The sequence below is a fragment of the Radiomyces spectabilis genome, assembly GCF_025331425.1.
Source record: "Radiomyces spectabilis strain NRRL 2753 chromosome Unknown BYT42scaffold_14, whole genome shotgun sequence".
Taxonomy (NCBI): Eukaryota; Fungi; Mucoromycota; class Mucoromycetes; order Mucorales; family Radiomycetaceae; genus Radiomyces; species Radiomyces spectabilis.
The window spans coordinates 49219-73657 of record NW_026251939.1 but is presented as its reverse complement, the minus strand read 5'-3'; the positions used below and the strand labels follow the sequence as shown (position 1 = coordinate 73657).

Below are 24439 nucleotides of genomic sequence, written 5' to 3'. Positions count from 1 at the left end.
ATATGTTTGAACACCTTTATCATACGACGGAACCGATCCTATACACACCAATGATTGAGAATGTAATTCACCGAGACAACTGGCAAGACTACCTTGGTCAATCTAAACAGTACCGATCGTATCTTTTGTTTTTTGAAAACGAAGCAGGTCGTGTGGGCTTGAACGCGGTACTGGAAGAGTACTTTTACCATCAAAGGTTGCAACAGTCCATAGGCGGCCAACTTCAGCCCCTCGTCCACACGGTGTTTGGGATTCAACGCGGGTTTCCGGAGCTTGTCATTCAGGGATTAGCTCACCTTGCAAGCTCCTATATTGATGTCAGTGACTGGCTCGATGATCGCTTGTCGCCTTTGCAAGCGTATAAAGATGACCATCTACCCAATATCCTGTTTGATCTGGTGCAGGCGGATCCCCGGTTTTCCGGTCGCATTGATGGGTACGATACATTTGACGAAGCACTCAAGATCCTTTTGAAAAGCAAGAAAGAACTGCTCCAAATCTATGTCGCCGAAGCCGCCAAACATCCATACGACATCCGTGATCTGTGTTCTTTGGCTCTTTGTTTGATGCAACCCTCAAGTCACCAGACACTCGATTATCATCTCAACGACGGCCAACTGGTCGAATCTTGCCTAGCAATTCAAACTTTGAAGGAATACCAAGGAGACGTCAACCAGCTGTTGCAGCTGCAATTTCTGGTGACATTATGCATCTATCTCTTGCAAGAACGTCCCACTCCTCCTCCTCCTCCTTCTCCTTCTTGTGATGTAGCTGACTCTTCAATATTGCCGTGGGATGTGTGCATTGACAACATCCTATCCTCCCGTGATGCCAACGCCATCTTGGCTTTGCGCAGCGTTACCAAAGCCCAGGATTTGCTGGATAATTCATGGAACAAAACCTCCAGTATTGCCACGGGTCTGGCCCGATTTGTGGATGAGCAGGGGGTGTGGATCAAAAAGAAATAAACAAGTTTTGTATACAGATCAACATGATGTGTGATGTACATGTCTTGTTTCAAAATTTTATTTACAGTATCGATCAGCCTTCACCTTTGCACGACGATCAAGCATGGCTTCTGCGGCGCGGCCTTCTTGCCTTGCCCTTTTCAGTTCACGCTCGTCTTCTTTGGTAGTGTGAATCCGTCCTGCACCCCATGATTGATATTTTCGTCTAACATTATACACAGAGAAAAAATCAGTCAAGCCAGCATAACAAAATCTCCTGATGTGGAAGAGAGAGAGACTTACATATTATCGATCTCGGCCGCCCCCGCCGGCAGCGCCTTCTTCTTTTCGCTCTTATTTTTATGCTTAAATCGTGCTTGGCAATACACGCGAAAGGCTTCACAGAACCCGACTTCTTCGGCATCTGCTCGAATTTTGAAGCCTAGGCATAATAAAGACAATTCGTAGGTGAGTCGATCGACGTTTTGCGCAGGTGCAGCGAGCTCTCCTTTTTTTTTTTTTTTTTTTTTTTTTTTTTTTTACCTCCGTTGGCGATTTCATCCACCATCAGATATTTTCCATGGACATTCTGGAAAGCAATGCCTGCTTCGGTGATGGCGGGATTCCATTCTTCTTGTCCACTGATCGCTTCGCTATCGCACGTCACTACGCCAAACTTGTCGCTGCCGAGATACTTGCCAGTGCACGATTTGAACGTGAACGAATTGGTAGTCCCCACCAGTCGGGCACCTACAATAACCTGCTCCACAATCACTGGTTCGGGTTTCGTGTTTTCGGCGAGTTCTGGTAATGGGTAGGCCAGCAATCGGTTCTCTTTGTCCGTTGTTATACAAATAGGTGGATCACTCGGATGGGTAATGAATAAAGGTCCTACCAGATCGTCCAGTGAATCCGCTCTCACCCATCCTATTTCCAAGTTTAGCCTTGTTTTTTCTCTCTTTTTCCGTTGCACAGTCGTGTCAACAAAAACTTGCCTTCGTTGTTAAGGGCGTCGGCGTCATTGCGAGCGTCACTATCGTGATGATGTTTTCTCTTTTTCTTCCTAACGTATTGCTCAGTTATTAAAAGGCGCCATGACAATCTCGATTAGCTCTGTTCGTTGTACTTTTTATCTTTATCGCCTTTGAATACGAGTTTGTTCGGTTTGACTGCTTTGCTAGACATGTATGTGAATGGTGCAATGAAGGGCTGGTCCAAAGGCTTTTTCACGGTCTGCAATTTAAAGCGTCTCAATTTGGAAATCCGATCGGTCTTTTTTTCCCTTATTTTTCCTGCCATCACAGCAATCATGAGCCAAATGCACTTGGGTTTGTAGATCATCCATTTTATTCATGGCGATGCTCCACAGGGTCACAAAAAAAAATGAGTAGAAAAACGAGAGTAAATATTGTACATGAAAGAAATGGGGTCTATATCTATTATACGGTACGTCGCTTGTAAGGGTTTCTCAGTTCCCGAACGAGGTCAGCAGGGACAGGAGGTTCGTTGGAAGGTGTATAAGTCACAGCCAGCACATCTTCTGGTGCCGTAGAAAATTGCTCGTCTAGATTGAAATGCAATCAGTCTCTCTCCCTTCTCTTCTTTCCAGTGTCCGAGCTTACCTCCACTTCGATCGTTGTATTTTCGTTCCGGTTTAGGAATCTCAATTTCCGTGCCCTTGACAAATCGAGCCCAACGCTTCTTAACTTGACCATTGTCTAAAGTGGTTTCAATCTGACGTCGCTCGATACGAGTAGGAACTCTGGAATAAAAAAGTAAAATCGAAATTAGATGCCATCAGCGACGAGTGTGACCGAATGTGAGTGTTCATTCGATGGTTCGACAACGTACTGTGTATCAGGATGAAGAAGCATGACATTGGATACGTGAATGGGTAATTCTTTTCGCATGATACCTTCGGGGGCTCCCGGTTGCATAGGGACATGTTTCTTTGCCTAAATCACGGCAATCACAGTTAAGCGATTTGTAACTATACTCCACAATAAAGATGGCGAAAAAAACGTACCAATTTCTTGCCTTCGACAATGACCGTGTTGGTCTGACGATTGACAGATTTAATCTCGCCAATAGTGTCTTTATCTCTACCCGCAATAATCGCCACCTGAAAGTAACAAGGTTTTTGTTGTTTAGTCGTCCGTGGTTAAATTTGAGTGGATACTGTTAATCTCAATGCTTAAATCAGTACCTTGTCGCCGGTAAGAATGGTCCACTGCTTAAGTCTGTCTTTGGGATGCACCCATTGTGGTTTGGAGAATACGCGAGTGCTCACACCCTGAGCCTTGAAACGATGCATGGTCCACTCTTTTTTTGTTGTAAAGGAACCCTGGTTGCCGCCCTTTTCAACGCCATCCTTTTGAAAGTTGACACCGTGACCGTTAAATTTTTGCCACCTCTCCCGACACAGCTCCAACGCTTCGGGTGGCTTGGACAGCCCTCGCTCGCGTCCCCATTCTCCCCACCTCCCATCTGCATCAAATACACACCACTGCACAGTCAGTTTCTTCATATTGACTCGCTCGTTATCAAGATCATTTATATATACGTATTGTTTGATCGACAAGGGATAGGAAGAAGATAAATAATCATTTTTCTTATATCGTAGCCCAGCGCTTAATTGGTTGGGGCGGATTTTTCTCAAGAAAAAATGACTTTCGAGTTATTTAGTTGTAAAAAGAGCGTCTTTTTTCTTTCTTTTTTTACAATTTGGATGAAGTGGGTGACTTTTTATGAAGAGTAGCATAACCGTGGCTTAAGACGATAGCATCGCGTTCTTTGACTCTGGCGGCAAAGATGACGGCGTCAAAAGTGGGATCAGGACTGTCGACTTTCCACATCAATACTTCGACGGTTTCGCCGGGGAATACGGGAAGAGCAAACCGGGCTTCGATGGACCGGAAACGAGCGTAATCATTATCACCAAAATGCTTAACGATAGCATGTCCGCAGCGGCCATACGAACACAGACCGTGCAAAATGGGTCGTGGGAACCCTACTCGTGGAGCCAGCTCAGGATCCGCATGCAATGGATTGAAATCACTAAAACGCCAGTCAAATTCGGCATGAGTACACGATTAAAAATTTACAGTCGCGAAATTCAAGAGGTCGCTCTAATTACCCGGATAAACGATACAGCAGTGCTTGGTTTCGTGCGGTGTGAAAGTGTTCAATCACATCAGGGGCTCGTTTCGGTGGAAGGTATTGCACTGCTTTCGGGCCTTTGGGTCCCTGCCTCAATTCACAGGTTATTTTCAAACCACAGAGACTATTGAACAAAGAAAAAAAAGCGATTACTTACATTCCATCCGCCGTAACCACGAACAAACATCTTTGTACCCATACTGCAGTAATGCAGCCCGTCTGTGTCACCGTAAAGATCAACCACCGACTCAATGACCATGCCGGAGCCTTTATCGTACACTCCCGTACAGGTACGTACGGATTTGAACCGTCCTCCTTCAATCGGGAACGGACGGATCACTTTTAAGCTTTGTTCACCGTGAACGATCTTATTGGGATCATAGTGAGGCACGCCAGGAAGGGAACCGCCGATTTGCCACCGCTCAACAAAAGAGTTCACGTCCCCATCATCGCCCTTGAGCAACAGACTTAAGGGATACGTCGGTAACGGAGCAAAGTTAGCGTCCAATTCGTATAGCCACCGTAAATCGTCATCAGGTACTCCCACGGACAAGGCATAGAGCAAAAAATCGCGGCGATTGCAGCTTACCTAGGAAGAAAAGTTGGTCAATTAAGTGGTTCGCGCACCCCCAGTGACTGATTCTTTTGACCCACTTACGTAAACGGGTTCAAATTGGTGGCCCACTGCCTTTTCAACATCCACTTTGTAACCTTGCGGCATGTTTATTTGATCGTGGTAAAAGACAGCAAAGAAAACAAAAGAGTAAACGCTGGTACACCGTGAAGACTATTTAAGCTTTGAAAACTAGGATGACAAGTCCGCATTCTTCCTATTTTGGAATCCCTTTTTTTTCGATAAACAACCACACCCGCCCCAACCAAAAAATTTACCAAGCACATGCTATTTCACCATTCTCACGATTGAAATTTTTTTTTCTCCTGTTCAATAATGGAATTTCTAACTTTTTTTTTATGCAAAAGCATCTAGCAAAATATAAATGTATGAATACAACGCAAGAAATGGAGGTTAGTGATAAATCAAATATCAATGCAATCATGAAAAAGTGGTCGTTAAATAAAACGAAAAGAACAAAGGAAATAAAAAGGGAAAGAATAAAAACAACAAAGCATATACATGCAGGATATAGAATAAAGGAAAGATACTTTCGATAATACAGCATTAAGTAAGGGTTTCTAGGATGGATGATAAGAAGAAAGAATGATAAACGGAAAGAAAGAATATACGGTGATCGAGTTGTTGGATGAGTAAAAGGGGTTGAAGAACGGTCGTTCGATATGCTGGATCTAGTAAATGGCCAAGGGTGTGACTTGGGATTGTTTGGCCATCCAGTCGTGGGACGACAAACTGGTTCTTCGCCCCGGATGATGGCACTTGGCGATCCAGGGGTCGCACTGGTCATGATCATAGAGCGATCGTCGACGTTGAACTGCCTGCAGCTCAGCAATTTCTTCAGTCACATCGCACATGGCCTGAAAATCGTCAACAGCGTCCACGCCCGACAATACAGTGTGCGGATTTGCTTCTTTTAACGATGCAGCGACGGCCAGCGCTTGAGTGGATGTTTCGTCCACCGCCATCGCCGTGTCCTCCACGAGTTCATACAACAGCATGTATGGATTGGCGCGCAAGACATCGTCCAAACTACAAACGTCCACTTCTTCGTCCGAGATACGATACCAGGAGTCGTGGGTGTTGAGTTCCGGCGGTTCGTTGGAAGAACTGCACTGACGGCATGAACAGTGACTGGGCATCATGCGTCGTTTGTAGGCAATGAAATGGCCAAAGTTGTGACTTCCAAAGTGCACCACTGTACTCATAAGCTTATACTTGGCCGCATTTTTCGATGTCAGCGTGGAAATCGGCATGTGCGGCTGTGTATTGAGCGTTCCGTCCGTACAATAGGGCGACATATCCAAGTATTCCGGGAACGAGATGTGACACTGATTTTTATAAATGACACCGGAAGTATGAAATGCCGATCGGGAAATGTGAAGGCACAGGATCTTGGGTGGTTTGGCGAACATGACCTGTTTACTGGACATTCGGCTTACAGTACGAAGCATAATGGCCTTGTCTTTGCCAAAAGGTTCGTTTTCTTCTTCCTCGATCCGGCCGACGTTGAGTCGGTGTTCAATCTCTCGACGAATCTTGTCCTTTTGCACCATTTTCGTGAGCAACGATCGCTTCGTCTTTGTATCTTTGCAACGCGACGCTTGATCCTTTAACGCTTCCACTTCCGAGCACAAATCCCGCACCGTATCAATCAGTGAACATTTTCGACAGGTAGCATCGTTGAGATATTCCATCGCCGTCAATTGCTCCAAACATTCATCCAATGTGGTGGAGGACTATGAGAGAGAGAGAGAGAGAGAGAGAGAGAGAGAACAGTCAGCATTTTTTTCAGGTAATGACAAAAAGTTTGTCAACAACAATGACGAACCTTTTGAGGCAAGGTCAGCTGCACGTTATTAAAAGAAAAATGGCGAATGGCCTCCTGTAAATTTTAAAAAAAGGACACAGTCAGAACCAGTGCGCTTGCATGCATCCAATGAAAAACGTACTGTATAACCACATTGCATGCATGACAGTCGATTGGCAAGCAAACCCGTAAAAGGATTTTCAGCGAGGATATTCAGATGGCCCTTGAAGAATGAGAAGGAGTTTGCATGGGAAACCGTCGGTCGGCCCCCTGGGTGAGGATACACGATCTTCTGAAAAGATGACCACCGAAGCACGTCCTTGAGACCATCGCCGGCCAGCCCTGTCTGTTCCACGGTCTGGGTTTCAGCGTCCAAAGAACTGGAGATGAGCTGGAAAAGTTCTTGAGCATCCTGCTGTTCTTGGTTCACCACTCGAGTATTGGAAGAGGCCATGACATTGACGATCTCGGTTGGTCGAAAAGACGATTGTTGGCGAACAGGGACGGTAAGTAGACGTAGCGTTTTTAATAGCGAACGTGTCAGGGGTAGAGATTGAACATTATTTTGCGTGACAAAGTCGAGATAAGATTGCAATCGTGGCAAGCTTGACAAAGCCTATTGGATAGGGTGAGCATTTGTGTCAAATAGAAAAAAAAAAAAAGGATACAATGAAAATGGGGAGGATTGGCTTTTTTTCTCTCTCTCTCTCTCCCGCCTCCTTTTTTCGTCGGTCCCACGCGTGCGGTTCCCTGAAATTAACTCGAATCGCGCATAAGTACCTGGAGCACCGAATTTAGAAAGCAAGAATTGCCCGTATTTACAAGCCCGGTGATCAGAGTTGCTTTGGGATCGATATTTGACAGACAAACATTGACCGTCGGAGAAGCCTTGGAATTTGAGATCGAGGACTTGAATCTATTGGGGTGCTGACCAGCATCTCGAGATGACAGCAATGACATGCCAGTGACTGTAAAAACAAGTTGCCATAATAAGCCAAGAATAGAGCTGACGGGTCTTATGAGCGGAGCGACTGCATAAAAAGTGCCGTGACCGATCCATGTCCATCGTAGGGCGGACGAACAACCACGAACGAGTTTTCGAGACACCGAAATCAACGGAAAATGCCAATCGTGATGCAGTACCAACGTGTAAACCAACGGTAAAAGAATCAGCAGACTGCCAATAACCGCCAGCACAAGCTGAATAAACCAGGATAGATCGGTTAATAAGGATTGGAGGTTCTCTGAGGTCAGCTCCATGCCGAACGTGAACGGTTGAAATTTCTTTCTTTTTTTTTGGAGTTTGTAAGGAAAGGAAAGGATGCGGTAAGAAGTGATAGCCTTTAAAAAAGGGAAAACAAAGACTACACCAACAAGAAGAATTCAGAAAATAAGAATAAAAAAAAAAAGATAAAAAAAAAATGTGTTAGGCAACAATCACTCCCAAAAGTGTCCCACTTTCGGAAACGACAACATAAGGCCCCACCTGCCACCAGAACGAAAAGAACACACCCGCCATCCCCGCGTATGAACAGTCACACATGACGTCTACTAAAAAATGAACCAATCAAGTCATTCTGATGACATTGCACTCGAAAATCGTAAAATGTGTGCCTTTTTTTATTCGAGTTTCAGAAAATTCATGCTGAAAACGAAACCATTCGTTCAGTTTCTGGAAAATGCTAGGGCCCATTTTTGTTGGACGGGGAGTTATCGGAGGAAGATTTTCCATTTCTGGCCTGGTGACCCTGTTTGACTCTTGCGATAAATGACCAAAAGAAAAAACTCTAACAACGGTGGAATTTGCTATTCTACAGCGTAACTATGATAAACCTGAATGAGCCAATGACAACCAACCGTTTGTAAAAGAAAATAATGATCCAAGCCATCTTTTTTTTTCCCTTTCTTTTCATACAAATTAACTTCAAAAAGCTGTATGTTATGGCGGTGATAAAGTAATAGATAAAGGGCCATTAAAAAGCCATGCCTTATCAGGAGCCAATGACGTTGTCGTAATATTACATTAGGTTGGCAACGTGCGCAAAGTGGAGAGCCCGAAGGCAGGTTATCACAAGAAAAAAAAAATGATACGATTTTTTTAAGACATTGGCCAACTGTGTTGGATGGGAGCTTACTATACTAAGCATCCCACCTCTCCTTTGTTGTTTCGAACCAACATGTACTCGAGACTTTGCAGGCACATCAACGTTTTTGTTATTTGAGTACTTTTTCAAAAAGCCCACAGTCCCCATTGTAAGGTTTTTGTAATGCTTGGTCCCTAAGTGGAATTTTTTATTAGCGGTTATTTCGATATGGGTAAATGCGTATAGTTGGCAGGTTTGGTAGAGTATTCTATCTAGAACGAAATTTTAATAAGACATAGGTTGGGTGGGGCTCTTGGCTTGGCCTGGGTGGTGCCTGCCACAAGATTTTTTTAAAGTTGCCCCGGTTTTGGAAAATATCAGGCTGCGCTGATATTGCCGTGCAAGCCATTGGCCAAATTAACGCGGTAATACAAAAAGCGGCAGCTGAACCCTCTTTTTTGGGTTTTTTCTAATGGCAGCCATACATTCAATAGTATTAGGTTTCTGTTTCTTCGTCGATCCTTCAGTAATTTAAAATCGAAAAGAAATAGAGGCCATCGATCGTTTTTGCCCCTTCTTATTCTTATTCTTTGATTTTTCTTTTTATTTAAACTATAGAATTCTTTTAAACCTTTGTTTTCTTTTTATTTCCTTTTGTAGTATCTTTTTTCTTTTCTGCCTGAACGAATCTTCTGTATGCATTTGTCACATCTGCGCTTTATCTTCTAAATATCTTTTTCTTTTATCTTTCATCTTTTTCTTAGGATCGCCTTTGCGGCATTAAACTGCTTCTTCATCTTCTTTTCCTTCTTCTTCTCCTTGTCACTCATTCATTTTTGATCTTATTCATTTATACTTCTTTTATCATTCACGAAACCACGTATAAAGGTATGATGATTGATGGTGTGAAATACGCATGTGCCACCTGCATCAAGGTAAATTATTCAATATATCTGGAACTTTTTTTCCTGCTTTTTTTGTTAATAAGCTTGAATGACAGGGCCATCGATCATCTCACTGCAAGCATACCGATCGTCCTCTGGTGCAAATCAGGAAAAAAGGTCGTCCTGTTACGCATTGCCAGTACTGCAAACGTCCGCGTAGTCCTAAATCAGGTATAGGCACTCTTAGCAACACGCTTAACAACACAGCCATATAGAGATGGAAATTCTTACGTCTTTTTTTGTCCATTCTTTTTTATTTTCCTACCTAGTTGCTGGCACCTCGTCTGGGCGTTTCATAGCCAATGGTGCTTGCCATTGCCACGGAGAAACAGTGCTAACGGGTCATGATCCTACGACGGATTATTCTTCTCCCGAATGTCAAGCGGGATCGACAGACCCGCGACAAGCCACTCACGCCACGTCGGTTTTGGAATCATCGAGGCTGACTTCGATTCCATGCCACAGCAATAATAATTTCAGCTCGCTAGTTCAGATCCCGTCCATTGGGTTTTTTAATCCTGAATCGGTCGTCGACTCGTGGTCGTCGACCTCGCACAATGACGAAAACGACATTTCCCCGTATCACGGGCTAGTGGGCTCGCCTATTCCGCTCCTTGCCACTGCTGAACCCTCTTCCGGTTGCATAGATTCTGCCATCCCAGCCAAAGCTGGAATAACCTTGCAGAATACTGATGTGCTTCCCAACAACGCTTGCATAGCCACAGTCAACCCTATGGTGTCTAGCTCCTCCATGTTATGTTCTGGTCCATCCTCGACCCTGTCATCCGATGGTGCGCGCAGAAACAATTTTTGCGCTAATTCCGCTCCATCCGACAATGCAACCCTGTTGCAAAATTTTCCAAATGGAGTCCCAGTGACTTCATGGCCAAATCATGGCCCTTATCCGTCTGATATTAGCGCCAATAGCGCCAATAGCTTCAATGGCATCAACAGTGCTGACACACAACAGGAAATAACCGAATTATTCCTACCACCACCTGGTGCGGATTACCCGTCTCTTCCTCTCGCAGATCATGAAGGCCGGTTCGTAGACGAAGCGGGCGAATCGGCCTTGGTGACCATCACCCCGCTTCATCCCGGATCCAACGGGCGTCCAAGATCCAAAGTTCATGTCGTAACCTGTTATCGCGGCAACACGTGTAATTGCGCTGGCTGTCTCCTCCATCACGGTAACCGTCTCTTTGAAAGCAATCCTTCCGCCAACGGCTCCCCGGCAAGAAACTTTACCTCTCTTATCAATCCCACGTATGGATTGCTTCCATACTCTTTTCCCGCCACCCCTTCTTCAGCCACCGCTTCTTCGGCTACCTCGTCATCCTACGCTTCCGACGATGATTGGCGAAGTTAGCGATTTCATTTCTCATTGCTTTCCACCAACCCCCTTTTCTCTTTCTGTAAACTAGAAGTATGTAAATAAATCAACATCATGTCATCATTTTTTTTTTATAAAAAACAAGCAAGCAGGTAGTTGTAAATCAGTCATTCATGGATTTAATTCTGACCGTGGATGGCTGCCAGTTGCAATGCGAAAATCATGAATAAATTAAATTTGCCTGATCGCCTATCTCGGCAAATCACTTCAAAGGTCATTGAACATGTGCATATCAAACTGAGCCGTTGATACCAAACGTTGGTACATTATTCAAATTTCTCTCATAGGTTAAACATATCACCTTGCTTTCTCGAGAACAAATGTTAAATTACTTATCGAGGTCGTTGTTGTATAATTTTTTTCTTACACATTGGCTCGCGTCACGCATTTTGATATTATGGCAAGTGAGAAAAAAACGAAAAGTCTGCTTTGTGTTTATCACATGTGACCTATCAGCTTGATAACCACACTTTCAATGCCTAGACTTTCTGTGTAATAAAAAATGTGCTAGCATAATTTTGTATTGTATTTGAATGCCAAACAAAAACATTGAACCCGTTTGTAGCAGACAGATAGAGAGATCGCATGGTTTTAGCGAATTCAAATCAGTGATTGGCTTTCGTAAGTGGGTTGTCATCAACCTATACTGATGTGGTCTGTGACTCATCGCGAGGGTTCGTGATTATGGTGCTCAGTTGACTGGATCATAAGGAACGCTCATGATTGAAAAAAAAAAGTAAAAAGGACAACGATGGAAAAATAAATACAGCGACTTGAGATGGAGGAGGTGGGAAAATTTGCTCCCCCGAAAATGGACTAAAATAGTAATTATCCTAACCTTAAAAAGATGTGATCTTCTATGTCCGCCCTGAACTTAATATAAATAGCGGACATTACCGCACAGGATAGGACCTTGTAAAAACATTCAAAAATATGACCATGACTCTAGACGAAACAGCGAAGGCAACCAGCAGAAGTAGGCTGTAGAAGGGGTTGCAACACATGTCCGAGAACTGTAAAAAAAAAGCTCATCACGAATGCTAAACAGACATCCCTGATGTGATTGCCCATCGTGGTTTTTCCGGCAAATATCCCGAAAATACAATCCAGTCGTACGAAAAAGCAGTCGAAGCTGGTACCACTGCACTTGAAGGCGGTAAGTTATTAAGAAACATGATGGCCCAGAATGTGGCACTGGTTATTTCTTTTATCCAGCCATGGGACTTTTTTCCATTGACTTGTGTGTGTATAATAGATATACGCATTAGTAAAGATGGCGAAGTCATCATGATGCATGACTTGTCATTGCAACGAACCACCACAGGCACCGGGGCCGTGAATGACTGTCTTTGGCATGGTTACATTGACGGCTTGGTTACCAAAGCGGGACAACAGCCGATTCCAAGGTTACAAGACGTATTCAATATGCTGCTACGGATACCCAACAAGAGCGTTTACATGATCATCGATATCAAGGTAAAGTGTGTTTGGTGTTTAACATGCAATGTCCTTTTTTTCATGTCAACTCTTCCCTTTTTTTTCTTTTTTCCATGAATTAGTTTGATAATCCGCTGGAAATTTTGGATGCGGTGCATTTGTTGGTTCACAGTTATAATCAAGAGGATCGGGCGTTTTTGGAAAAACAAGTCGTCTTTGGCGTGTGGCATCCGGATTTTCTAAAACGGGCCAAAGAACTGTTCCCAGAGTATGCACTATGCTTCATTGGCCTTTCACTGGAAGCGGCGCGGAAACACTTTCTCCACGAAGTCGATCAATTGAGTATGCCGTTTGCGACGTTGGTCGATGAGGACGGTCAAGCGTTCATCAAGGAAGCCCAAGCCTTGGGGAAACGGGTGTATTGCTGGACAATCAACGACATTGGCCAAATGCATAATTGCGTGGTATGGGGCGTCAATGGCGTGGTAGGTGATTTCATCGACACCTTGGTACAACACGTACGTCATGATATCGAAAATATGACCCCGGACAATTTTGATCACTACCTGAAATCATGCACTTACCTATCCCACCGACGCCGACGATGGTACTACTATTTATTGAAAAAGGGCATGTACTGGGCCAGTTGGAAGTTTATTGGCATATAACCGCCGGCATCTTATCAAGATTGGGAAATTTTTGTTATCACTATAAAACACCTCAGCATCGCTTAACATACTCTACTTTTTGCTTCTTTTTGTCATATAAATAAGCTAGAAAACGTCGTTTGGCGGATCGGCAATCTTGTAAAAGACGACATCCTTTACCGTTTTATCGTTCAACCGTGGCTCAAGGAAAGCAAGTCTCGTGCAGTTATGGAACCTCTCTTTAAAGGAAAATGCGCTCATTATACCAGTAATTTCCGTTTCTTGGTCACAGTAAGCTTAGTCAGAGCCTCCATGTTTTGAAACCATGGCTTTTTGGGGCTGCGCCTCCAAAGAAAACTCGTCAGCAACGAAGACGGCATCAAGCATGATCGGATTGGGAAGGAAGAGAAAGGGGGCAAGAGACTCCATTTGGTTCAAGGATCAAGTCAATTGGCAAGAAGTGAATGGATGATGGGAGTTACAAGCAATATAGCAAACTTGTTTGATACCAAAAACAAAAGTCTCGGTGGCATGGTACAAGCAATTACATAGAATCTCCATCATACAGGTCTGTGCTTGATTTGCTCTCTATTTCCCCACTTGTCATTCAATATCTCGGTTGCCGTAATAACACGTACAAGCCGTAACTTGCAAGGCTCGTCAGTTTTCACAGTTACAGCAAAGATAACATGTCCAACATCGCATGTCAAGTACGAATTGTTGCGCCGAGGAGTATTGAGGTCAATCCACTAGAAGGATTCTTTCGATTGCTGGCACCCGGCCCTAAACTTTAGAAATACTATAAACAATCGATTCAATGGATGCTTCAAATAAACATTTTAATGTGACAATTCATCTATTCTTCGGATCATGTTAATAAGGTGAAAAGACTGCTGCTGGTATACTGAATGAGCCCTTGAATTCCTTCAGAAAAATAGGTTCATTACAGAGCAGTACCAGTTTACATATTGGCATCAACGTAACCTCTGCTGAGCTGAGCCTTTTAAGAAGCTGAATCTTGCAATGACACAATGGTGATAAGTTACAGCATACTCAGCCCGGTACTACGCTTGACGAGTGATGCGCTGTGCCGGCTACGTACTACTTTTTTTTTATAATGGTGCCAAGGGGTGCCTGCCAAGCAAATGATGAGCACGTGATAATCATGTGGAATTCCTTAATAGGCATAATTCTGTTTCCATAAATGATTTGAGAATAAAAAAGAAGCGGGAATGGAACCGTGTGCGGTGGCAATAAATGGTATGGATACAATTTTGTTTATTCGGCCTGAAAAGGGAACATTAAAAAAAAGAAATAGAGAAAAAAGCAGACTCTTTTTTTTTCTTTTTTTTTCGCGCCCTATCGACCAAAACGTTGCTCTACTTTGGAGAATTGATATAAACAGCTTGAAAACATGTTATAGTCTAAACGATGATGATTTGATCGATTCCTGTTGAGAAAAAAAGGCAACGTTGGAAACAAATGGTTGGATCAGAATTGCCGGAGTATGAAAAGGGGGGACATTGGTGAAACACTTACACAATTTCTGTCAATCGGATATGCCATGGTGGAAACCCATCTATGCAAATGTAGTGGTGCGGTAAGCCATCGTAGATGATCATGAGATCCGGATCGGAGAAGGTTCCGTCATGTAGCTTTCGATCAATCATATTAATGTCAATGGCGTTCAATGGTTCGTCCACGAGCTGTTGTGCCTTTTGCGCAATCGAAGCAACGCCGTCCTGTCCTGACAGAACGGAAAAAGTGATGGCTGAGCAAAGGTTAGTGCAAAAAGTTCATCTTTTCGGATCAAGTCCACTTTTTTGTCCAAGGTCAATCGTACCTGGTCGTGGTTGATTGGACGATTTCATCCAATTGTGCAATGCACACGATTGCCGTTTCTGGATTTCCACGGTCATTGATTTCAGGACCCCTAATTTATTTCATATTCATCTTGCGTCAATTACCCCGTTTCATCCATCAACGCAACAACATGAATCCATGGAAACTGGCTTCTGTTCAAAGTCCTCAGTTCACACACCCCTCTCTCCATTTACCTGAAGCATCAAATACCGACATCTCTTGGATGCCAAACTGCCAAGCCCAGCAAGAAGCAAGACACAGATCGTCGATAATGGTATCCCAGTCGTCGCTCGTTCGTTCATGCATCAGTTCCTGCGACACTACAATCGACAGGTGAGACGGAAGTTTGGTCAGATGAGATTTATCACGTGCTATCCTTGCTGCTGTCGATACGTCGTTGTTATGGTAATGATTCAGGGTCTGTGTGAATAGTGACTTTGGGACGGTGAGGACAATGTAGATCAGATAGATAAAGTGAATGGCGTAAAGAGTCACATAACAAAGCAAGTCGCTGGCTGCTGTTGTTACTGTTTTCAGAGGCAATGATAAATGATGGGCCAGTGTCCGTTGAGAAATAGACGAACGATGTTGTGTGTAGGTATTTATGATGGGAGAAGAAGTCAGAAGCGATGGAGCCGAATGAGAGACAGAGGAGATATCGTCTGGACTGGACAACAGTTGAAGAGAAGTGCGACGAGAATGCGCCGTTATAAGGGTAGATGTGGTGGTCATGATGGGGCAGAATAAGTCATAAAGCAAAGTAAAAATATCAAACAAAGTACCAACAAACGTCACTCATAGGCACGGTTCAATACAAAAAAAAGCAACACATGCAATCCCACTTTTTTTTTTAATTTTTTTTGTTATATTTGGAATTTTGAATGTCCGAATAGGGCCCGTTTCTATTTTTTGTATTGACGATTGCTATTTCGGTTCGGTGGGCTGTTCTTTGAGGGTGGCTTCATGTTGAATGGGTGGTTTTTCGTTTTCGGTCGCTTTGAGAACCTTTTTGCGCGTGCTAGTCCAGACCAGTCCCAGGAAGACGATGGCCCAGAACAGGACCACCACGGCGTACCCGATATACAAGCCCAATCCCGCGCGTTTGATACGCATGCCCAACGGCATATTAATAACGGCCAATGTCAGCACCAATCGACCAAGCCAAATATGCACTGTATTGTGCCACGGTCGATGCTTAGGCACCGTGTTCCGTTTTTGTCGATATCGGAACAACGCATGGTTGCCAAGGCCCAGTAGGATCTGACAAAAAGCCAACAATACAAGCACGGTTCCCGTCAACTACGAATGTGTCAATATCTTTTTTTTTTTCCAGCGATTCCCCGCCCCCCATCCACCTCCTCTTTTTCCTTTTCTTTTATGTATTCACATGATTATGCATTTACCGAATGAGGTTTGACTTTGATGGTGCCGGCAGAGGTAAAGCCACAAATGGCGGCGGCGGTCAATGGCAGAATCACCATAGTGATCATAATAAACATGTGCGCTTTCGGCCACCAAGGCCAATTATGCTGTCGTCCAAACATCGCCACCGCCACCCCCAGTGGGACAGCCACTAGCCAAACAAATGTCATCAAGGTTGCATGGCCTACAAAAAGGCTATCTTTGATTGCCCTCGTCGGCATCTTGTCGTTTTCTTTGTTTCACTCTTTTCTTTGAAGAAAAATTAACTTTCTTTCTATCTCGGTGCAAAAAATGACCGAAGAAAACAAAATAGTAATAAAAAAAAAGTCAAAAGGAAAGAAGATCTCGGAAACATCGGATCAATTCTCCGTTTATAGTTTTTGTCAATGTTTATTCCATCCTAAACTAGCTTTACAGCATTGACCAATTGTCCCGTGGGTTCTTTCATGTCCTCAGGAATGTATTCCAGTAGATTCTCAAATAATCGCGTCCGCTCACCATAGAGTACGTCTAACGCCAACAAAAAAAAAGTTATATTGTCAGCCTTATTCTATCATCACGCCATCACCCTCGCCATCGTTCACGTTATCGTCCATTAGTTTGCTGCAGCTTTTTCTTGTTTTTTACCTTTATGTGCGGTGGCAAGAGACGTACCGACATAATCTGTGTAATCCGAGTCTTGCATAACGATATCAGGAAGACACAGTTGCGCACACATTTGGCGGAATTCGAGGGTTTCATCCTCCCGCTCGTGATTGACCAAAGGTGCCACATGGGTGCGTAGATACTGGAGGGCATTCAATGTGGCTTGACTCACGTCATCATCACCATACGCGGTGGTGGACTGTTGCAACCGCGCCGAACGGCTCATTTCTCGTAGTTTTTGCATTCTTAAAAGGTACCGACATCGCCGGAGAATGGATTTCGGATCAGGTCTGTTTTGAGACGTGGCGGTGGTGGTGAGTATTTTCCCATTGGTTAATCCTTATTTTCTTTTATGTGTGTGTGTATATATCATCATCCTCTGCTTACTTGACCAGCGATAATTCCCAGAAATCGTCCAAGCGTTTGCTCGTTTCGGAATGATCACCTGGGTTGCCACCGAAAAGGTATTGAGTTCGTGTCTTTGGATCATACACCATCTGATGCGCGAATCGTGGCCGAGGTTCAACCTGATCCATGCGTTGCCAGTATTCGGGATCTTTGTTTTCGTTTTGATAAATCTTCTTCCATCGGTTGTTATCGAGGTTGTATATCCAGAAAGCGTTCTTGACGACATCGCAGCCTTGATTGCGCATGTAACCTGACAACACATGAAATTCCCGCTGGTCGACGTCCATGGTGGCACGCTGTGTAAATCCTGCATCGGGGCCGGTATCTTTGGAATAATCTTGTGTGACTTCGTACAATGTATCTGTGTCGACCGAGTAGCGATACAGATCGGCCAAGTAATCCTTAACACGCTGACCAGCAAATATGTACAGATCCCGAGAAATATGATCAAACAGCATCGAGTGCCCCACGCGGGATTTAAGGATAGGGCCTGCCGTGGAACTGGCCGAGGATGCCGGCGACGACATCCCTGAACTTAACGCTTCCTCGTTCCTGAAGTGAACCGAGTCAATAAACTTGCTTCAACCGTGTGTGACGGTGATCGCTTTTTACCTGATTAATTTCCACGTATTGGTCCCAATATGGTATGCATACAGCCCGCTGTAACTGTGAACATTGGGATCGGGACACACGATTCGACCACCAAAGATGTACAATGTTTCTTCTTTCGAATCAACACACATCTGATGATCAAAGATTAACTCTGGGCCTCCTTCTTGCTGTCATAAATAAAAAGCACTGGTTAAACTTCCAATTGGAAGGACTGATCCGGGAGATCCAGGGCAACTTACCGCCGTATTGTGACTAATCTTGGTCCACTGGTCAAAGTCGACATAATAACGATAAAAATCGGATTCCAGGGCAGTGTCGGAAATAGCGAGTGATTCCACGTACCGACCCAGCACAAAGATGGATCGGCTGACCGGATCAAAGCATATTTTGTGACAAGACCGAGGAGTTGGCCCGCCTTTCCTAATCCAATTTTATGGTAAGCAATCTCTGTTTCGTCTCGGATAAAAACAAGAGAGGGTTAATAGGATACTTACTCTCGGGTGTCTGAACTTAACAGACGCCATCGTTGCTCGCTAATGTTGTAGCACCAAAAGTCGGCCAAGTCCCTTTTACCATTCCATCCTCCCAGCAAGTAAATTTTCCGGTCATCGATATCAATACACATTTGATGGCCTCCTCGAGCACAAGGAGCGTCCCCATCTGTCACAGAAGCCCAAAATGTTTTTTCGTTCAATCGTGAATGATCCGTACAGGGTGATTGTTTGACTTACCTTCGTTCACGGGCGAGATTTTTTTCCATATTGCTGTATACTGTGCTTCATTGGCGTAAGGTAAAAAAATATCGTGCTCGTACGCTTGATGAAGCAGTTTTTCGCTTGTATCGAAATCACCATGGATCAATGTGTCATGCAGTTCCGTCAATAAAGGATGCTCCAATTGAATCCCGGTCCGATTCTTTAAAACGTGAAAGACGTCCATCATATTGCGCTGTCGGAAATACTTTAAACATAGTCGTGTCGTTTCGTTTTGCTGGAACTGTCAAACATAGCAACAAGGATGATCAATGGATGGTCTTACAGAATTTCATAAATAGAGGGATCAGTTACATTTTCGTATTCCGAGAATACTCTGCGCATAATGTAGGTATCGGCTATCCCGTGGACTTCGATATACCATATACTGTAGTTAAAGTTGGGTCCAAACGTGGCCAGTGGTACAATCTTAATATACTGAATGGGAAAAACCTACAAGCACAAGAAAAAAAATATGAGTGATTTTTTTTTTCGTTTCAGCATAGGGAGGAGGTTGCGCGGATGGTGGTGTGCGTACGAGGTTCTTATGTGAATATTTGAGGGAAAAGGTTTCGGGTTGGGTATCGTTACGAAGCCCGTGATGCAGCAGTTCGGTCATATTGTCTGGATCAAGCCCGCCAAAGATTTTAAACTCTTTAAGATTGCATACGTGACCTGTAACGCGACCATTCCATATTTAATTTTTCATTTTCATTATGTGAAATATCCAGATTATGCACACAAGGAACGACGGGGTTTACCTCGATGAAATTTTCCAAACAGAATCGATTCTGTGATGGGATTTTACGGATCATAACAAAGATTTTGGACTGAGCAATTTTCTCGGGAATTTAAGCAACAACGAAATCAGCACTTACTGGCGACCACGGGGTTTTCAAACGCTATTGTGATGAATTGGGATTGATCGTGGGCTCCGGAGGACCAACGGGAGGATTGTTCGGCAGGATTATTTTCACAGATATTTTGAGGATGATAGCTTCCGGACTGGGATGAGTAATCATAGATAAAATAGGGTAATGGCGTGGCCATTGTATTGGCGACAAGAGAAGATGCCGTATTAGCCTCGTTTCCCATGGTGGGCTTGGATGCGTCGTGGTATGAAAACGCCGTGGCGTGCATGGCTAATGAGTGAATGGGAGGATTCATGGCCATGGACAGATCATAGGTATGATGCGGTTGCTGTTGGAAAACTGAAAACCGATCCTTATTGGCGCGATGAGGTCGATTCGATGAGCGATTACGTTGGTTAGAGTTGCGAGGCAACGTACACGGGTCTTTAACTATATCCTTGCTCATCAAGTACAAAAAGAAAAAAAAATCCACACAAATTCACTCAGCCCAAGATGAGTTATATCCCGCTCAGAGGTGTGAAAATTTTATCTACGCCATTTTTATCCACAATTGATATCAACCGGTTCATTTAACAATCATTCCTTTTTCCGGAAGGAACCATCGTCTTCTTTTTCCTTCGTTGATCGTTTGATCGTCTCGATGAAAAAAAAAAAAAAGAATAATCCATCCGCCGTGTCACAAAACTATGTTTTTGATATCCCGTCTACGATCGCCGTCAGCGTGTAAAGTCAAACTTTATGTTGGTTGTAACCTTTTCATGTATAATTTAGCAATAACAGCATCATCGTTAACGATGAATTCTCAGTAGAGACCTTTTACAGTTAACAGTGATATGAAACAAATCGACGGGTTTGAACCTCAGGTCGAAAAGAGGACATGGGAAAAACACTTATGCAAAATCGTTGTAGAACTCCGGTCCAATTCCCACCCACGGTGGCGCGCACAAAACCACACTGTTATAAATCATCCTTGACAAGAAGAACGCTCTTCTTACTACCATGTAATGCCAGTGAGTATCTTGCCGGGCAATTGGAACGAACCATGTCTCTTGCTGTCAGTGTTGAATGTATTTTTCGAATACTTGATACAGAGCCCTTACCGACCTAAACATCAGTGTTGGGAAGCTGGAGCGACAGCCGTATTGGGCGACAAAGCCGTCGCATGTACTTTAAATAACTTTTTCTTCATTTTGCACAATGAATTCATAGCCGAACTTTTGGGTTATCATTTTGTCACCATGCAGCAATGTTGATGGTTTCTGTATTTTGGCGACAACTGCATATTTTCATTTGTTCCGGGGTGCACGGCGTAGGGCGGCGGAGCGAAGCGGAGATGGGTAGGTGGAGGTTTTGACGCGAGGATGCCTATGAAAAAAAGGAATCGGATACCCTCCCCGCCAAAAAAACAAAAAAATAAAAAAAAAAATAGCACGATTCAGACAATCACAGTTGCATAGCACCATTTCTTAGACAGCGGGTTTTGAGAAATGCAATGTATGATAACCAAGGCAGGTACCCGTCAAAATAGATGGAACACAACACAACATTAGGTAGATCACACACGGCGCTTCTCTCATTGTCCTAACGAGACCTCATTTTCATCGAACAAAAATGATATATAATATGTTTGGAATGACGAAGCAGCTCAAAGTTTTTCGATAGTGCTAGGTTTATGTACTTGCTATTGAACTATGCAGGATGAAAACTGTAAAGCATAGCCACATTTTTACCCATGCAGTAGGTATGATATTGCATGATGCCGGCATTCGTTCTAAAAAAAAAAAAGAGTAAATGGCGATGCTTTTCTGAAACCATGGCCGGTGGGGCAACGTTGATTACAGGAACACAAAATGGCGTAATACGGCTCGTGGTCACCATGCTGACCTGGATCATGAAAAATGGCCCGTTCAAGATGCCTTGCATGCTTTTTAATGAAATGATGAACATGTACATTGACAGACTATTTCATTCAATTGGACGAGATATCTAAAAAAAATTTCGGTCCTAGCGGTCCTGACTTGCCGAACATGATAATGTATATTTTTTTTCGCCCTTTGAAAAAACCAGCCATTGGGAACGTGCGCCTCCTCAAAATGGAGCGGTCGGTGTGTGCCGTGTCGCGTCCGGAGTGATCGGCCAATCAGATGGCAGCCGACTGGTTGACCAGAGTATTTTCCGTTTTCCTTTTTCTTCTTGTTCCTCTTTCTCTTTCCCATTCCCTTATTCATCCTTCTCCATCTTTTTCCTTGATTTTTATTCCTTCCCTCTTTAAACTTCCTCCCCCTTCACCCCCCAAATTTTCGCTTTCAATTTCATTTCAACGGATTTGAACTATACATCACTTTCTCTCTTTTCTTTTCTCTCTCCACCGTATCAACGTAAGATACATCCTTACCGTCAATCGTTGCCTTTCCTTTTTTATACTTTCCTTTCCCTTCTTTCTTTTTACTGATTACCTTTGTTATTGTGTATTTGGATTTTTTTTTTGTTACCTTCAAAAATCCAATCCACTGATTCTTCCCTCGAACCACCGATTCTATTGTGTCATCGATCCCTTATTCATCCCCTATGATGCCTGCTGACGAACCTGTAGAAACGAGAAGAAAGCGCGCCAAGATCGTTAGTGCTTGCAGCGAGTGTCGACGTAAAAAGACGAAATGTAACGGCGAGCAACCTTGTCGTAACTGCCAGAAATCGTCCGTCCCATGTGTGTATCCTTCCACAAGCCATGCCGATGATCGTCGCAACGCTCCGAGCAAAGCCGCCCTGGAGGCGATTGAGGAGCGACTCAAGACGATTGAAGATATGTTAAAGACCATCTTGCAGGCGCATTTACCTCTCGGTGATCTCGATCCTATGGCTGTCAACAACTTTCTGAATAAAGATCGACCGGGTTCACCTACCGTGTCTTCATCCATCCCTTCCCCGCCACAACCGACGGCTTTGATCAGGCCTTCCACGCCTCATGACTTGAAACTTCCTTCAATTCACGATCTCTCGGGCCCTTCGGCCTATCATCATCAGCAGCACCACCCTCACCCATCTCACCATCAGCTGCCTGCCAAACATGAACATCATGATTTACCTCCGCTCGCCCTTCATGATTATTCACTGTATCCTTCTTCGTATAAGAACCCGCCCTCCAACTCTTGTAAATCGTCATCCGACAATGAAGAATATACGCTGCAACCCATCAAAAAGCGTAAAAGATAAAACAAAACAAAACAAAACCAAAGTCTCGGTCTCGGTTGTCCCGGAAAGCCGCCCCTCTCCCCCACCCCCCTTTTTTTTTTCTTCACCCATTCTCCAAGTTTTGTGTTTTTTTACTTTTTTGTTCTATACATTTTTGTCGATATAAACAATAGCTCGCTGATATTTTTCACAGCGCGGTGTTCCTGTTTCTGTAATAACATTCGTTCCTTTTTATTTTCCCCTTCTGTTTTTCTTTCAACGTGGCTCCTTTTTCTTAAAAAATGTTTAGTTCCGTGTGCACTTGCGTTATTTTTTTTTTATTTTTCTTTGATTTCCAAGCCCCGGTCAATCTTCCGGAGGAACGGTTTCATTCTTGTCACAGCGGCTCAGATGGATTTCTTTTGAAACTGAACCAATCATTGACGTCTTTTTCTTTTCCCACCAGATAATGAGCATCATCATGTAATGAGCGGCAAGCCCGGAAAAAGAAAAAATCTCGTTCAGAAGCAGAAAAGGGGGAAAAATAGAGGACAATAAGATAAGGTTTTTTTTTTCATCTACTTGGTGTGAGTATTGATTACTGTCAAAACAAAGAAGAAAATGGTTTCGAAAATCTGTAAATTGTGGGGGAAATTTCGCTATCATTCTTTTTGGTGCCGCTCACGCGGACGGGGTTTTCACGTCACACCGTGAACCGAATTTTTTTTCATTATCGCGACCCTTTCATTTGCCAGGTCTCAATTTTACCCAATTGATCTAGTTGAGTCCACGGAACAAACGGAACCATTACAGCACTTGCGATCACCCGATGTTTCCTATGAAGCCCATTTTTCCTTCTTCTCCCCATGGTCCTTCTGCTGCGAACAAATAGAAAAAAGCAACGACAACCAGGAAATCAATATTCCAGGGAGAAAAATAAAACCGGGAATTTCCAAGAATCTCGGAATTCATCACGTCAATCACGCCAGGAATATGACCGTTTTGTCTGATGGGATTTGGTTTCTTTATGGCAAATCACATTGACGCCAAATGCCTGGCTTATCTAAATTTGACCTTTTGGCCCGATACGTATTAAGGCCATAAAAATTGCGATTGCATTCGACCGTTTAGGCATCACTGTAAGTATACACATCTTTGTGCGGACCTAACCGCTGTTACTCCGCGAGCGTGATCGGATACAACCAATGTCTGACCTTTTCATGCGTTGAACACCCGCCGCCTCTTAATGTTTTCGCATTTTTGAAATTAAAGATTTTGGCACTTCAACAAAATGACTTCATCATTTCAACTTATGAGATGTATACTCTAGAACCGTACTACGATACCGTACCGGTACTTATGACACCTACACATCATCATTGTTATGAGCATTTGCAGGCGCCAATATGGGCACAAACACATAACTATTTAATAAACGCTCTCAAACAAAAAAAAAAAAAAACGCCTTTTTATTATCATCTTCGATATCTATAAATTACAAACGACATCAAGCAGAAACACCTCAAGACAAAACAATGCCAATAACATTAACAAGAAGACTAGAAGAAGATTGAAGAGTAAAAACGACAAGATTTCCGATGACTTACGAGAGAGGATCATCGATGCAACTGTCAGAGAGGGA

General features: G+C 43.6%; 12 protein-coding genes across 12 annotated transcripts; 4 read left to right on the top strand and 8 right to left on the bottom strand.

Annotated features, from left to right (window-relative positions):
- Window positions 1–50: 50 nt before the first annotated feature.
- On the top strand, window positions 51–1100 carry BYT42DRAFT_624606 (uncharacterized protein; the record flags this gene model as incomplete). The annotated part of the gene is made up of 1 exon (XM_051572397.1): window positions 51–1100. The coding sequence occupies one exon, from the start codon at window positions 51–53 to the stop codon at window positions 966–968; it is 918 nt and encodes a 305-aa protein (XP_051419253.1). The 3' UTR covers window positions 969–1100.
- Window positions 919–2157, bottom strand: BYT42DRAFT_585354 (FRG1-like family-domain-containing protein). The gene is made up of 5 exons (XM_051569977.1): window positions 2074–2157; window positions 1943–2010; window positions 1491–1874; window positions 1251–1389; window positions 919–1173 (listed from the first exon to the last, which is right to left on the bottom strand). Exons 1-5 carry the CDS (start codon window positions 2130–2132, stop codon window positions 1026–1028), a joined length of 798 nt encoding a protein of 265 aa, XP_051419252.1. The 5' UTR covers window positions 2133–2157; the 3' UTR covers window positions 919–1025.
- Window positions 2158–2268: 111 nt separating this feature from the next.
- BYT42DRAFT_585351 (translation protein SH3-like domain-containing protein) lies at window positions 2269–3439 on the bottom strand. The gene is made up of 5 exons (XM_051569976.1): window positions 3154–3439; window positions 2974–3069; window positions 2799–2902; window positions 2570–2709; window positions 2269–2511 (listed from the first exon to the last, which is right to left on the bottom strand). Exons 1-5 carry the CDS (start codon window positions 3259–3261, stop codon window positions 2387–2389), a joined length of 573 nt encoding a protein of 190 aa, XP_051419251.1. The 5' UTR covers window positions 3262–3439; the 3' UTR covers window positions 2269–2386.
- Window positions 3440–3474: 35 nt separating this feature from the next.
- Window positions 3475–5162, bottom strand: BYT42DRAFT_118346 (HotDog domain-containing protein). The gene is made up of 5 exons (XM_051562134.1): window positions 4998–5162; window positions 4765–4911; window positions 4264–4695; window positions 4084–4193; window positions 3475–4004 (listed from the first exon to the last, which is right to left on the bottom strand). The coding sequence occupies exons 2-5, from the start codon at window positions 4825–4827 to the stop codon at window positions 3665–3667; spliced, it is 945 nt and encodes a 314-aa protein (XP_051419250.1). The 5' UTR covers window positions 4828–4911; window positions 4998–5162; the 3' UTR covers window positions 3475–3664.
- Window positions 4623–5345, bottom strand: BYT42DRAFT_118374 (uncharacterized protein). Its single transcript, XM_051562135.1, has 2 exons — window positions 4998–5345; window positions 4623–4893 (listed from the first exon to the last, which is right to left on the bottom strand). The coding sequence occupies exons 1-2, from the start codon at window positions 5285–5287 to the stop codon at window positions 4830–4832; spliced, it is 354 nt and encodes a 117-aa protein (XP_051419249.1). The 5' UTR covers window positions 5288–5345; the 3' UTR covers window positions 4623–4829.
- A 66-nt stretch (window positions 5346–5411) lies between these two features.
- BYT42DRAFT_617674 (uncharacterized protein) lies at window positions 5412–7807 on the bottom strand (the record flags this gene model as incomplete). Its single annotated transcript, XM_051572203.1, has 4 exons — window positions 5412–6476; window positions 6569–6622; window positions 6690–7163; window positions 7328–7807. 4 exons carry the CDS (start codon window positions 7805–7807, stop codon window positions 5412–5414), a joined length of 2073 nt encoding a protein of 690 aa, XP_051419248.1.
- Window positions 7808–9110: 1303 nt separating this feature from the next.
- Window positions 9111–11185, top strand: BYT42DRAFT_585344 (uncharacterized protein). Its single transcript, XM_051569975.1, has 3 exons — window positions 9111–9566; window positions 9632–9746; window positions 9845–11185. Exons 1-3 carry the CDS (start codon window positions 9522–9524, stop codon window positions 10942–10944), a joined length of 1260 nt encoding a protein of 419 aa, XP_051419247.1. The 5' UTR covers window positions 9111–9521; the 3' UTR covers window positions 10945–11185.
- Window positions 11186–11907: 722 nt separating this feature from the next.
- BYT42DRAFT_617672 (PLC-like phosphodiesterase) lies at window positions 11908–13073 on the top strand (the record flags this gene model as incomplete). Its single annotated transcript, XM_051572202.1, has 4 exons — window positions 11908–11944; window positions 12017–12124; window positions 12224–12444; window positions 12528–13073. The coding sequence occupies 4 exons, from the start codon at window positions 11908–11910 to the stop codon at window positions 13071–13073; spliced, it is 912 nt and encodes a 303-aa protein (XP_051419246.1).
- A 1135-nt stretch (window positions 13074–14208) lies between these two features.
- On the bottom strand, window positions 14209–15746 carry BYT42DRAFT_585334 (Decaprenyl diphosphate synthase-like protein). Its single transcript, XM_051569974.1, has 4 exons — window positions 15110–15746; window positions 14896–14985; window positions 14592–14823; window positions 14209–14502 (listed from the first exon to the last, which is right to left on the bottom strand). The coding sequence occupies exons 1-4, from the start codon at window positions 15645–15647 to the stop codon at window positions 14412–14414; spliced, it is 951 nt and encodes a 316-aa protein (XP_051419245.1). The 5' UTR covers window positions 15648–15746; the 3' UTR covers window positions 14209–14411.
- Window positions 15747–15803: 57 nt separating this feature from the next.
- BYT42DRAFT_585332 (uncharacterized protein) lies at window positions 15804–16696 on the bottom strand. The gene is made up of 2 exons (XM_051569973.1): window positions 16319–16696; window positions 15804–16214 (listed from the first exon to the last, which is right to left on the bottom strand). Exons 1-2 carry the CDS (start codon window positions 16556–16558, stop codon window positions 15840–15842), a joined length of 615 nt encoding a protein of 204 aa, XP_051419244.1. The 5' UTR covers window positions 16559–16696; the 3' UTR covers window positions 15804–15839.
- BYT42DRAFT_585323 (Muskelin N-terminus-domain-containing protein) lies at window positions 16684–20272 on the bottom strand. The gene is made up of 11 exons (XM_051569972.1): window positions 19633–20272; window positions 19516–19545; window positions 19293–19429; window positions 19070–19207; window positions 18734–18998; window positions 18497–18662; window positions 18242–18422; window positions 18003–18169; window positions 17370–17942; window positions 16965–17272; window positions 16684–16847 (listed from the first exon to the last, which is right to left on the bottom strand). Exons 1-11 carry the CDS (start codon window positions 20069–20071, stop codon window positions 16738–16740), a joined length of 2514 nt encoding a protein of 837 aa, XP_051419243.1. The 5' UTR covers window positions 20072–20272; the 3' UTR covers window positions 16684–16737.
- Window positions 20273–21835: 1563 nt separating this feature from the next.
- Window positions 21836–23156, top strand: BYT42DRAFT_585320 (uncharacterized protein). Its single transcript, XM_051569971.1, has one exon. It carries the CDS (start codon window positions 22195–22197, stop codon window positions 22837–22839), a length of 645 nt encoding a protein of 214 aa, XP_051419242.1. The 5' UTR covers window positions 21836–22194; the 3' UTR covers window positions 22840–23156.
- The last annotated feature ends 1283 nt before the right edge of the window (window positions 23157–24439 follow it).